At 49.2% G+C, this 13,316-nt stretch overlaps 1 protein-coding gene across 1 annotated transcript in view; it reads right to left on the reverse strand.

Annotated features, from left to right (window-relative positions):
* Window positions 1-479: 479 nt before the first annotated feature.
* The window catches only part of DIRC2 (disrupted in renal carcinoma 2), a 52,246-nt gene continuing 39,409 nt past the window's right edge, over window positions 480-13,316 (reverse strand). The window contains 1 exon segment of the mRNA XM_018558091.1: window positions 480-949. Coding sequence (XP_018413593.1) covers window positions 834-949 — 116 coding nt within the window. The 3' untranslated portion in view covers window positions 480-833.

Raw genomic sequence — 13,316 nt, forward strand, 5'->3', positions numbered from 1 at the left:
ATGAAGGAAGATCAGGGCCGCCAATAGGGGGGTACAGGCAGAACTCACATACAGGGCCCAATGGGATCAGTAGAAGGGGGCCCGTGACCGGCAGAATGTGATAGACTAGTGCAGTGGTGGCGAACCTTGGCACCCCAGTTGTTTTGGAACTACAACTCCCATGAGGCATTGCTAGGCTCTGACAGCCACAGACATAACTCCCAGAGGCAGATGCATGTTGGGATTTGTAGTTTTGGCACAGCTGGAGTGCCAAGGTTCGCCACCACTGGACTAGTGCAACATCTGTCTAAATCTCTCCTATCCCCTCCCCCGCCACCCAACCAAGAGTACCCGTCATCAATAAACAGCATTGTATGGACTGACACAACATCTAGCCAGTGACCTCCACACCTCGAGCCATAGAGACGTCACACTTACCCAGTGCACCTTTTTTTTAAAGTCTGCTTTACACGATGGCCGCCCTCAGTACGGATGACAGGGGCTCTTTAAATCCGGTTTCCTCCACCAGTATGGGAGCGGGCAAGGACACGGAGCAGACAGCAAGATAAAGTGCCAGCGAACCAATAAAACGCTCCCAACGCTGAATATAAAAATCGTAGTGAACGCGTCGTCCTCCATTCTTCATTAAAAGATAAAAAGGTTCATTTTTATTAACGTATCCGGAGAAGGACGACAATTAAAAAGACTTCCTCGAGGAAAGGAGAGTCCCGGGTTCTCCGGTGCGGGGAGTGAAACGACGAGACAGTCCGTTAGTAGTGCAGCTTCGGCAGTCCACGGCTACAGTCCATTATGTGCAAAACCTAATCCGACAGTTCAGTCCCGTCCGGGGGCCATCAGACGGAAATAAAGACGTCCAGATAGAGTCTGTCGTAGGACTCCCTGAAGCACACAATAAAAAGCAAGCTGAGCAAGGAAGATCCCGTCAGGCACCAGTTCAGCCACGACAACTCTGGAAATGAAAAGACAACATTGAATCACGGGGAGGACATTCAGATGGTGTACTTTGGGTGAGCGTGTTTGGCGGCGGCGTCCCTCAGGCAGATAATGAGCACCAGGCCGAGGATACAGGAGCCTGTGAGGCACCAATTCGTCCAGGATAGAGCTGTGTAAATACAAGAAACAGAGAAGCATCACCCCGGTCTGCTCCCACACAGGAGAAACGCAGGCGCGGCTTTTATTTACACAGCGTGACGTTATTCTACCAACATTTCTATTTGTTTTACACCAGTAACGTTATAAAATGCTTTGTAAGTATTGAAGGGACACTGCTGCCAAAAACCGCTTCACTCCCCTTCCATCACTGACGTATTCTGGCAACACAAGAGCAGTGTGTACAGCAAGCGTCAGCTCCAGATTGAGGATGGTACCAAGTACCGAGAGAGAGAGAGAGATACAAAGTAACATTGTTTATAGACATTGATCAGAGGGAGATAGAGCGATACAAAGTAACATTGTTTATAGACATTGATCAGAGGGAGATAGAGCGATACAAAGTAACATTGTTTATAGACATTGATCAGAGGGAGATAGAGCGATACAAAGTAACATTGTTTATAGACATTGATCAGAGGGAGATAGAGCGATACAAAGTAACATTGTTTATAGACATTGATCAGAGGGAGATAGAGCGATACAAAGTAACATTGTTTATAGACATTGATCAGAGGGAGATAGAGCGATACAAAGTAACATTGTTTATAGACATTGATCAGAGGGAGATAGAGCGATACAAAGTAACATTGTTTATAGACATTGATCAGAGGGAGATAGAGCGATACAAAGTAACATTGTTTATAGACATTGATCAGAGGGAGATAGAGCGATACAAAGTAACATTGTTTATAGACATTGATCAGAGGGAGATAGAGCGATACAAAGTAACATTGTTTATAGACATTGATCAGAGGGAGATAGAGCGATACAAAGTAACATTGTTTATAGACATTGATCAGAGGGAGATAGAGCGATACAAAGTAACATTGTTTATAGACATTGATCAGAGGGAGATAGAGCGATACAAAGTAACATTGTTTATAGACATTGATCAGAGGGAGATAGAGCGATACAAAGTAACATTGTTTATAGACATTGATCAGAGGGAGATAGAGCGATACAAAGTAACATTGTTTATAGACATTGATCAGAGGGAGATAGAGAGATATAAAGTAACATTGTTTATAAACATTGTTCCCCTCTCTTCCTCTGATCAATGTTTATAAACAATGTTACTTTGTATCTCTCTCCCTCTGATCAATGTTTATAAACAATGTTACTTTGTATCTCTCTCCCGCTGATCAATGTTTATAAACAATGTTACTTTGTATCTCTCTATCTCCCTCTGATCAATGTTTATAAACAATGTTACTTTGTATCTCTCTATCTCCCTCTGATCAATGTTTATAGAGAGATACAAAGTAACATTGTTTATTGTTCAGACATGAGAGACAAAACATTATTACTATTTTATTTACTTTGTTTTATGTATCTACAGATCAGAAGAGACGAGCTGCAATCCAATTCAAAGCAAATTTAGTTTACTCCAATTAGCCCATAATGTGCCTTACTTTTATATTGCATTGTTTACAGCACGTGCATGTGTAGGTGTGTGTATATTATATATAGACATATACACACCCACACAACCTTGTTATGATGAAAATGTTTTTCTGAATAAACTATCCCCAGAGAAGAAATGTAACAATTGCTCAGCAGTCCACATGCGGTGTACCAGTGTGAGAGCTGAACTGGTTAACACACAGATCTTAATGAGAATCAATCCTGTCACTCTAAGCAAGCTCCGAGCAGGCTTCAGGACGATGCGAACATTGATTTCGGTCTGCCAGCAGCTTGTTTAAAGTTACATTTTCACTCCAATTTAGATCTGTTATTTCACAGCCACAAACTGGAGCTGAAGGTGCTTTAAAAGCTTCCACAAAGCTTGCTCTGTAAAAGCTTTCTGTACATTCTGCTCTTATACAAGCTGAAGCCTGTGTGCACAACGCCTTCAGAACCTCGCTGCCCAATGGCTGGTCCCAAGATAGCCCCTCCTGCTCCCAGGTCACCTGATCAGGGCTGACGAATGTGGACACGTTCCAGCTTTGACACAATATGGTTGACTTGTGGCACACCGCAATGCACCTTGGCACTGGTGTGGCCATTTTGTTGGTGGGTAACCAGCTAAGTGGCAGGTAGACTCACAGGCGGGTTAACCAGACCCTCATTCAGTCCTTCTAGGCCTCTACAATATTTATAACACACATCAGATTTGATAATGTCTTTAGAACAACAGGCATCGCACAGGAACAAATATTGGCACATGTTGTGTATTACCATCTGATTACAATATGTTTAAGTTGGCAAAGCCCACTAACAACCAATCATATGGCCATAGTGGTTTTCCTAATTACCTACCACACTGTCTGTTTAAATGCCTTTTTTCACGTATCCCTTGGTATAAATATATATATTAAAGTCTGACGTAACCCACAAAACTCTTACATTTTGGCAAAACTGAATATCAAGTTAAAAGGAGAACTATGAGGTGGGTGCTTTTCACTCACCTCATAGTTGTAGCCGACCTGTGACAATGAGACTGTCACAGGTCGGCTCAGTAGATCGGGAGGTGAGTGAACACATACCGGCGTTCGCTCACCTCTCGATCCTGTCACGGCTCTCTGCCGTGACAGGGGGAGGGGCTGGATTCCCCCCTCCCCGCTCCGATCTGTCAGCGCTGACTGGCAGAAAGGACGGGGGAGGGGGCGGGTAGACCTCTAGATAGGCAGAGCCAGCTGTCAGTCACGCAGCTGGGTGGATCCCGGCACAATTGTCGGGATCCGCTTCAGCTGAGGCGTCTCAGTATACCGCAAGCAGCAGAGTTAAGGCTTTTCCCCATAGTTCTCCTTAGGGTAACGGGAGGACACAAACTAGCATCCTCCCGTCACCCTAGGCTCAGTATACTGCGATCTGTAGCCCTCTATATACTGAGCCTAGGGTGACGGGAGGACGCTAGTTTGTGTCCTCCCATTAGCCGGAGAACTATGGGGAAAAGCCTTAACCCCATAGTTCTCCTTTAAAGAAAAGGTTAATAATAATGACAGAACACTGAAATGGCACATCTGTAAAAAAATAAGTCAAGGCAACTGGACTTGCTCTATCGTTTTTGAAGACGTTTCACTGGACATCTGACCAGCTTTCTCAATTCAGAAAGCTGATCGGATGTCCAGTGAAACGTCTTCAAGAAAGATACAGCAAGTCCAGTTGCCTTGACTTATTTTTTTACAGATATACCCATGACTTGGATAAAGGAGAACCTTCACAGACACTGAAATGGCACCTTCTGGATTTCGCACCCAGACCCACCTTTATCCCAGGAAGGATTGGCCAGGTCAGACCTGGAGAAATACCACTATGGTACCCATCTGGTGAGACTTGGATTGGTACTGGCATGCCCAATCCAAGTTATGGGGGCATATGGAGCATTACCACTCCGTTACACCTCTGTGGTGCCCTCAAATCGATCCCTTCATCTGAAATCTCCACTCATTGGCCCCCACCTTGGTTTTTTTTTTATCGCAGGGCTTTCTAGAAGTTTAAGCTCTTGTTCTACACTTCTCAGTTATTTCCGATTCTGGGAAATCCCAACTTTATTCCCAGCTACTCTGCCCCCTCCCTTCTAAAACTCTGCACCGAGGGCTCTTTAAGGGCATCACACTTTCTTAAGCATTCTTCATGGCCAACTATAGCACACCCAATGCCCCCTGGTGGACCCTTTTGCCTACCATTTTGGAAGGTTCTACAGCTGCATCATAACTTCTCAAACTTGCTCCAAGCCTCAAAATTTTATAGATTGTTGACGGAACTGGAAGCCCCATGTTCAAAAGAAGGCCCTCTAAGACTCTCACGGATCTACTTTTTATTGTCCTCCCCTGGCCCGGACATTCTCCCTTCCTTCTTGCCAAAATGGGAAAGGGATCTTGGTAAATGTTTTACGGCCCACAGACATAGAATTCTCATCTCGGTGAAGTCCTCTATTTGTACAAGGACTCGGGAATCCAAATTACAAAGCAATATTGTTTTGGTATAGACCAGGGGTAGGCAACCTTGGCTCTCCAGCTGTGCTGAAACTACAAATCCCATAAGGCATTGCAAGCCACAGGCATGACTCTCAGAGGCATTAGCATGATGGGAATAGTATTTGCAGCACTGCTGTAGAGCCAAGGTTGCCTACCCCTGGTATAGACTATAGACCCCATCTAGACTACACAAGTTCTCGCCAAAGGTTACAAATAGATGTTGGAGATGTGAGACGGGAAAAGTGACTTTGTTACACATCTCTCTGTCTTGCCCCAAAATGTCCAATTGCCCACAAACTCAGCGACTACCCAATACTCTTGGATCCTTCCTTTTTCTTTCACATGAGAGCACATTACACATGAAGGTGCACAGGAAATCGGTCATTAGAAATCTGTCAGCTAAGGGATGTATTTCAGCGTTCTGGAAGGATCACTTATGAGGCGGATCAGCAGGATAGCAGAAATGAGGCTTCTAGAATATCTGATTCTCACACATGAGCGCAATGTCGATGGCCATTTCCAGACATGGATTTGCTGGAACCAATGAGGGTAAAAGCCTTATGATTGGACCAGCCTGACTGCCGCCCATCCCATTTTTTTCTCCTCTTCCTTTTTCGTTTCTTCTCTCGCTTCCTAGACTTGGCCCCGACGTCTCTCGGTGGCTCATCTATTCCCACCATCTCTTTCCTCAAGCACCACTCCCACCCTCTGGGACAAGCATCTTGGGTCCCGATTCCCCAGGTGGGGGTCCCTTAACCCCATGTTCCATGGTCTTAGCCCCCCATCATCATCTACCTGCACCCTGTGGCGGCAGACAAACCGTGCACCACACTGCTTTGCAATCCTCAATCCAACTGAAAACAACCTCAGGAGTTAAAAAAGGTGGACCGTCAGGGGTGTCAGATGTCACCATATCTACCTGCTGGGTATTCTGGGGTCCCCTAAAGCAGTGGTTCTCAACCTGTATAACCTCAGGACCCACATTTGTCCCCGGTCATTAGGTCGCGACCCAAGTCGCACCACAATGAAAAACACACAGCATTGCAGTACCGCATGTTCCAGTGCAAGTGATTAAACTGTGGGCGGGAGGTGTGTTCGGGGATGCCATTCAAATTAATTGCAACACAATGCTCTTCCCGCACCAGAACGAACAGTAGGTGCGATTGTGTGGTAGTATGCAAACTAAAACACTGACAGACACATCCTGTAACGTACCTCGGCTCCATGCCGCGTCCCGTGTGCGTTCCACCGTGGAACGCATCAGACGGTGAAGCAGCCGAAGGTTTCCTCCCCCATTAGGGGAAGTGCTATGAGCTCCACGCTGGAACGCGGAAGTGCGCCGCGGCCCCATGACGTCACGGCCGCGGCCTATTTAAACTGGCTGTGAACGCTGTAGGGTGTTCACTATTGGGTTCGCAAGCCCAAACAACCCCAGGAACTTTGCTCCCAGGAATACTACCTCCACTGCCTACCAGAGGACGATCCTAGCACCTCGCAGTCCACTGCACCTAAAAGCGCAAGTACTTCTCAGTGCTCTCGGAGCCATTATATGGGACTTGAGAGGTTCTCCTCTATTGTATTGAGAGATGTGCATAACTTTATATGGACTGCCTATGTTATTATGCATTGAGATCTGCATCTGCTATATCTAGCCTACATAACCTAAAGGACTGTGATATCTATACCCGTGCAGGGCCGGCCTTAGGCCTTTAGGCGCCCTGTGCGAGAAAGCTTTACAGCGCCCCTCAGTGACCACACCCCTCCGTGGCCACACCCTTTAGTGGCCACACCCCCCAGTAACCACACCCATTTATCACCCATATTTTTGGTAAAATATAAAAAGCGGGGTCAACGCCCTTGTTGCCATGGCGCCCTGTGCGGCCGCACTGCTCGCACACCCCTAAGGCCGGCCCTGTACCCGTGATAATACGAACTGTCTAAATATATAGCCGGAGTTCTCTTGGGGTTACGTATTGCTCAGAGGAACTATTTGCACATCATACCTTTAGTACCCAGTTGTCCATTGTGGGGTTATGCCCGAATAACGCTCACGCATTCATTCTTTGTTCTTTTGTTGAAACCGGCGAATGATGCAAGAACCCCAAACTCTCTGTCATTGCTAGAGAGTGACGCCTGGGGTTCATTGACTGAGTGCCGTCCAGTAATCCACACCTCGAAACCTCGAATCCGCAGTTGTGATCCTGACCAAGCTACTTAAAACCCAGCGGCTGTGACACATCCACAGATAATCTCACACACACACTCCCAAGCATATTTTTAGGGGTCCATTGTGGGCTGCTGCGCTGTAACAGAACTCCAGTCATATGTGCATTGCTTGTACAGATCCTTTGCACTCCCTGTAGAGGTGTCGGGAGCCAGAACTTAACGTCATTCCGGTCACATGAGGGAACTGTAAGCAATGCACGTATGGTTGGAGCTCCCTCGTGGCCATACCCCCACCCCACCTCAAGCTGAATGGCTGCTCGGCACGAGAACTGACAGCGCTGTACTAGGGGTAGGCTGAGGAGCCTCTCGCCTAGTGCAGTGAAAGGCATGTGGCGACCCACTGAAAATGGGTTACGACCCACCAGTTGAGAACCAAAGCCCTAAAGTGTAATGGGTGGTACGATACAGACCAGTAGATAACTGTGATGGGGACGGAGGGAGAGGGGGGGGGGGTGCCGGAGCTCCAAACTTGTTGGTCAAAGCTGATATTTGCATAAAGAGATCCCCAATGAGAATTATAACAATTGGAACGATTGCATCGTATCTTACAGGGTTGCTACACTGTCCCCAGTGATGGGGCTAAGGCACTTCACAGCATATACCACTATCCCCTTGTGAATTGGTATGTCCTAATAAGTGTGGATACAGAAAAAAGCATAATGGAGACAATAACGTGAAGTATCCTGACTTGCATTGCCCGGTACCGTGGCAGTATGGGTAGTTTTAGACAAAACTCCCTTTTACAGACATATAAGCAATTGAGTAGGATGCGGAATGCATTGAGAGATGTCAATATACGCAGAGGACCAAGATGTGTGCTCAGATCACGCACGCTGCGCGGTGACCATGCGAAGACGCATCATTGGTGGCTGTCGAAATGGGAGCCATCATTCTCCAGTGACGGGCACTCCCCAACTGTCAGGTTCTGTAAGCACCAACCGTGCTAAGAAATGACTGTTGTTCTAGAAGGCCGGCGAGCTGACGGATGGAGCGCACCGGTGGTAATGGCAATGCTTGAGCTTCACTCGAGAGGAAAATTCCTCACAGTGAATTGTGTACTGAGATGTTCAACACAAAGATGGCGTGTCCTCCAGGAGGAACAATCCCAGAAATATATGGGGCGGGGATTTTAGAAAAACAGACAAGCAAGTGGTGGAAAAAGGTGAGCTGCAATCTGGGTGGTTCCAATGACCAACAGTCCCCGAGCACCAAAGTGGGGACAAGACCTCCAAAAAAACTTGACTGGAAAGATGGAATTTCTGGAGGGACCTCACAGCGTCCTGCGGATGCTACAGAGGCCACTGCTGACCACCTCCAGTGTCTAGACATTTGAAATCCTCATAATCATTGCACGAAAACAGCAGAAATTCAGATCATGTCTGTGCTCACCTCTTCCCACCTTGAGATGCATGACGCAACCTTCCAAGCTCATAAAGGCTCAGTCAGCCATAAACATACATTTTATTTTGAAGCTGACCTCCGGGTCTTCCCTTCGGTCCTGCACCTGACCCCCGTCCTTCCCTTCGGTCTTCTATCTGACCTCCGTACATGTCTGTGCTCCCCTCTTCCCACCTTGAGATGCATGACGCAACCTTCCAAGCTCATAAAGGCTCAGTCAGCCATAAACATACATTTTATTTTGAAGCTGACCTCCGGGTCTTCCCTTCGGTCCTGCACCTGACCCCCGTCCTTCCCTTCGGTCTTCTATCTGACCTCCGTCCTTCCCTTCGGTCTTCTGACCTCCGTCCTCCCCTTCAGTCTTCTATCTGACCTCCGTCCTCCCCTTCAGTCTTCTATCTGACCTCCGTCCTTCCCTTCAGTCTTCTATCTGACCTCCGTCCTCCCCTTCAGTCTTCTATCTGACCTCCGTCCTTCCCTTCAGTCTTCTATCTGACCTCCGTCCTTCCCTTCAGTCTTCTATCTGACCTCCGTCCTTCCCTTCAGTCTTCTATCTGACCTCCGTCCTTCCCTTCAGTCTTCTATCTGACCTCCGTCCTTCCCTTCAGTCTTCTATCTGACCTCCGTCCTTCCCTTCAGTCTTCTATCTGACCTCCGTCCTTCCCTTCAGTCTTCTATCTGACCTCCGTCCTTCCCTTCAGTCTTCTATCTGACCTCCGTCCTCCCCTTCAGTCTTCTATCTGACCTCCGTCCTTCCCTTCAGTCTTCTATCTGACCTCCGTCCTTCCCTTCAGTCTTCTATCTGACCTCCGTCCTTCCCTTCAGTCTTCTATCTGACCTCCGTCCTTCCCTTCAGTCTTCTATCTGACCTCCGTCCTTCCCTTCAGTCTTCTATCTGACCTCCGTCCTTCCCTTCAGTCTTCTATCTGACCTCCGTCCTTCCCTTCAGTCTTCTATCTGACCTCCGTCCTTCCCTTCAGTCTTCTATCTGACCTCCGTCCTCCCCTTCAGTCTTCTATCTGACCTCCGTCCTTCCCTTCAGTCTTCTATCTGACCTCCGTCCTTCCCTTCAGTCTTCTATCTGACCTCCGTCCTTCCCTTCAGTCTTCTATCTGACCTCCGTCCTTCCCTTCAGTCTTCTATCTGACCTCCGTCCTTCCCTTCAGTCTTCTATCTGACCTCCGTCCTTCCCTTCAGTCTTCTATCTGACCTCCGTCCTTCCCTTCAGTCTTCTATCTGACCTCCGTCCTTCCCTTCAGTCTTCTATCTGACCTCCGTCCTCCCCTTCAGTCTTCTATCTGACCTCCGTCCTTCCCTTCAGTCTTCTATCTGACCTCCGTCCTTCCCTTCAGTCTTCTATCTGACCTCCGTCCTTCCCTTCAGTCTTCTATCTGACCTCCGTCCTTCCCTTCAGTCTTCTATCTGACCTCCGTCCTTCCCTTCAGTCTTCTATCTGACCTCCGTCCTTCCCTTCAGTCTTCTATCTGACCTCCGTCCTTCCCTTCAGTCTTCTATCTGACCTCCGTCCTTCCCTTCAGTCTTCTATCTGACCTCCGTCCTCCCCTTCAGTCTTCTATCTGACCTCCGTCCTTCCCTTCAGTCTTCTATCTGACCTCCGTCCTTCCCTTCAGTCTTCTATCTGACCTCCGTCCTTCCCTTCAGTCTTCTATCTGACCTCCGTCCTTCCCTTCAGTCTTCTATCTGACCTCCGTCCTTCCCTTCAGTCTTCTATCTGACCTCCGTCCTTCCCTTCAGTCTTCTATCTGACCTCCGTCCTTCCCTTCAGTCTTCTATCTGACCTCCGTCCTTCCCTTCAGTCTTCTATCTGACCTCCGTCCTCCCCTTCAGTCTTCTATCTGACCTCCGTCCTTCCCTTCAGTCTTCTATCTGACCTCCGTCCTTCCCTTCAGTCTTCTATCTGACCTCCGTCCTTCCCTTCAGTCTTCTATCTGACCTCCGTCCTTCCCTTCAGTCTTCTATCTGACCTCCGTCCTTCCCTTCAGTCTTCTATCTGACCTCCGTCCTTCCCTTCAGTCTTCTATCTGACCTCCGTCCTTCCCTTCAGTCTTCTATCTGACCTCCGTCCTTCCCTTCAGTCTTCTATCTGACCTCCGTCCTTCCCTTCAGTCTTCTATCTGACCTCCGTCCTTCCCTTCAGTCTTCTATCTGACCTCCGTCCTTCCCTTCAGTCTTCTATCTGACCTCCGTCCTTCCCTTCAGTCTTCTATCTGACCTCCGTCCTTCCCTTCAGTCTTCTATCTGACCTCCGTCCTTCCCTTCAGTCTTCTATCTGACCTCCGTCCTTCCCTTCAGTCTTCTATCTGACCTCCGTCCTTCCCTTCAGTCTTCTATCTGACCTCCGTCCTTCCCTTCAGTCTTCTATCTGACCTCCGTCCTTCCCTTCAGTCTTCTATCTGACCTCCGTCCTTCCCTTCAGTCTTCTATCTGACCTCCGTCCTTCCCTTCAGTCTTCTATCTGACCTCCGTCCTTCCCTTCAGTCTTCTATCTGACCTCCGTCCTTCCCTTCGGTCTTCTATCTGACCTCCGTCCTTCCCTTCAGTCTTCTATCTGACCTCCGTCCTTCCCTTCAGTCTTCTATCTGACCTCCGTCCTTCCCTTCGGTCTTCTATCTGACCTCCGTCCTTCCCTTCGGTCTTCTATCTGACCTCCGTCCTTCCCTTCGGTCTTCTATCTGACCTCCGTCCTTCCCTTCGGTCTTCTAGCTGACCTCCGTCCTTCCCTTCGGTCTTCTATCTGACCTCCGTCCTTCCCTTCGGTCTTCTATCTGACCTCAATCCTCCCCTTCGGTCTTCTATCTGACCTCCGGCCTTCCCTTCGGTCTTGCACAGTTGTACCGGCTCCTCTCCTCTTCCTCTGATGTCTCTGCACACTGGGAGCTTCTCATGATGTGCATTAGAAGCTGCAGGAAGTCAGATAGAGCTCCGCCTCATTTCCTGGCTGGAGGAGGTCCAGGGACAACTGCTCTAAAGAAATCTGATATTGAAACTCCGAGGCACAGAGCACAGATATACAGCATCTCAGACCCCTCCCCCCGGTGTTCCCAACATTTCTGCACTTGGTGTCACTCTTGCCCAGTAATGCTTTTTTTCATACATTATATTTGAGAGATTCAGTGAAAGTGCTGACAGGGTGCGGGGCGTCTCTGGCGGGGCCCGGCGCTCGCTCAGACATGCTGAGTATGACATTCTGAGAGATGAGAATTTGTAGCCGTATAGTGTCTGTCCAATGTAAAATACGAGCCTTATAAATTCATGTTCATCAGGATTTCGGTCAGACATACCAGGAGATGAATGTCCCGGCTGAAGAGGATCTCCAGCGGTGCGAAGAAATAGGAACATCATTTAGTCAAAATCCAGAGAGTGTGAAGAAGAATACGGAGGATTTTCCGCACTGGGGTGTCACATGATGCCAAAGTGTCTGTTCCGAAGGGTTTATAAAGCACCAACCCACCTGAACTGAGGGAGACAAAACTCCTTCTGAAATTGCTCGCTGCATTGGCCGATATCCTGACCCAATCGCTTCACTACTTTGAGCCACTAACTTAGAACAAGAACGCAGATCAGCAAAAGTTTACAAATCCTTAACTGCATACTCAAATGACAGCCAGGCAACTGGTATTTACAGAATGGGAAGCCTTTATAAAGGGTTCTCAGGTCTGCACACAGGCTGTGCCCATTATGAGGGGTTCCAACCATCCCTGTGCTGAGTTCCCGGGTCTGTACCCCCGCTGTGCCCATTATGAGGAGCCCCCACCATCCCTGTGCTGAGTTCCCGGGTCTGTACCCCCGCTGTGCCCATTATGAGGAGCCCCCACCATCCCTGTGCTGAGTTCCCGGGTCTGTACCCCCGCTGTGCCCATTATGAGGAGCCCCCACCATCCCTGTGCTGAGTTCCCGGGTCTGTACCCCCGCTGTGCCCATTATGAGGAGCCCCCACCATCCCTGTGCTGAGTTCCCGGGTCTGTACCCCCGCTGTGCCCATTATGAGGAGCCCCCACCATCCCTGTGCTGAGTTCCCGGGTCTGTACCCCCGCTGTGCCCATTATGAGGAGCCCCCACCATCCCTGTGCTGAGTTCCCGGGTCTGTACCCCCGCTGTGCCCATTATGAGGAGCCCCCACCATCCCTGTGCTGAGTTCCCGGGTCTGTACCCCCGCTGTGCCCATTATGAGGAGCCCCCACCATCCCTGTGCTGAGTTCCCGGGTCTGTACCCCCGCTGTGCCCATTATGAGGAGCCCCCACCATCCCTGTGCTGAGTTCCCGGGTCTGTACCCCCGCTGTGCCCATTATGAGGAGCCCCCACCATCCCTGTGCTGAGTTCCCGGGTCTGTACCCCCGCTGTGCCCATTATGAGGAGCCCCCACCATCCCTGTGCTGAGTTCCCGGGTCTGTACCCCCGCTGTGCCCATTATGAGGAGCCCCCACCATCCCTGTGCTGAGTTCCCGGGTCTGTACCCCCGCTGTGCCCATTATGAGGAGCCCCCACCATCCCTGTGCTGAGTTCCCGGGTCTGTACCCCCGCTGTGCCCATTATGAGGAGCCCCCACCATCCCTGTGCTGAGTTCCCGGGTCTGTACCCCCGCTGTGCCCATTATGAGG

This window comes from Nanorana parkeri, unplaced genomic scaffold (assembly GCF_000935625.1).
Source record: "Nanorana parkeri isolate BGI_ZX_2015 unplaced genomic scaffold, ASM93562v1 scaffold320, whole genome shotgun sequence".
Taxonomy (NCBI): domain Eukaryota; kingdom Metazoa; phylum Chordata; class Amphibia; order Anura; family Dicroglossidae; genus Nanorana; species Nanorana parkeri.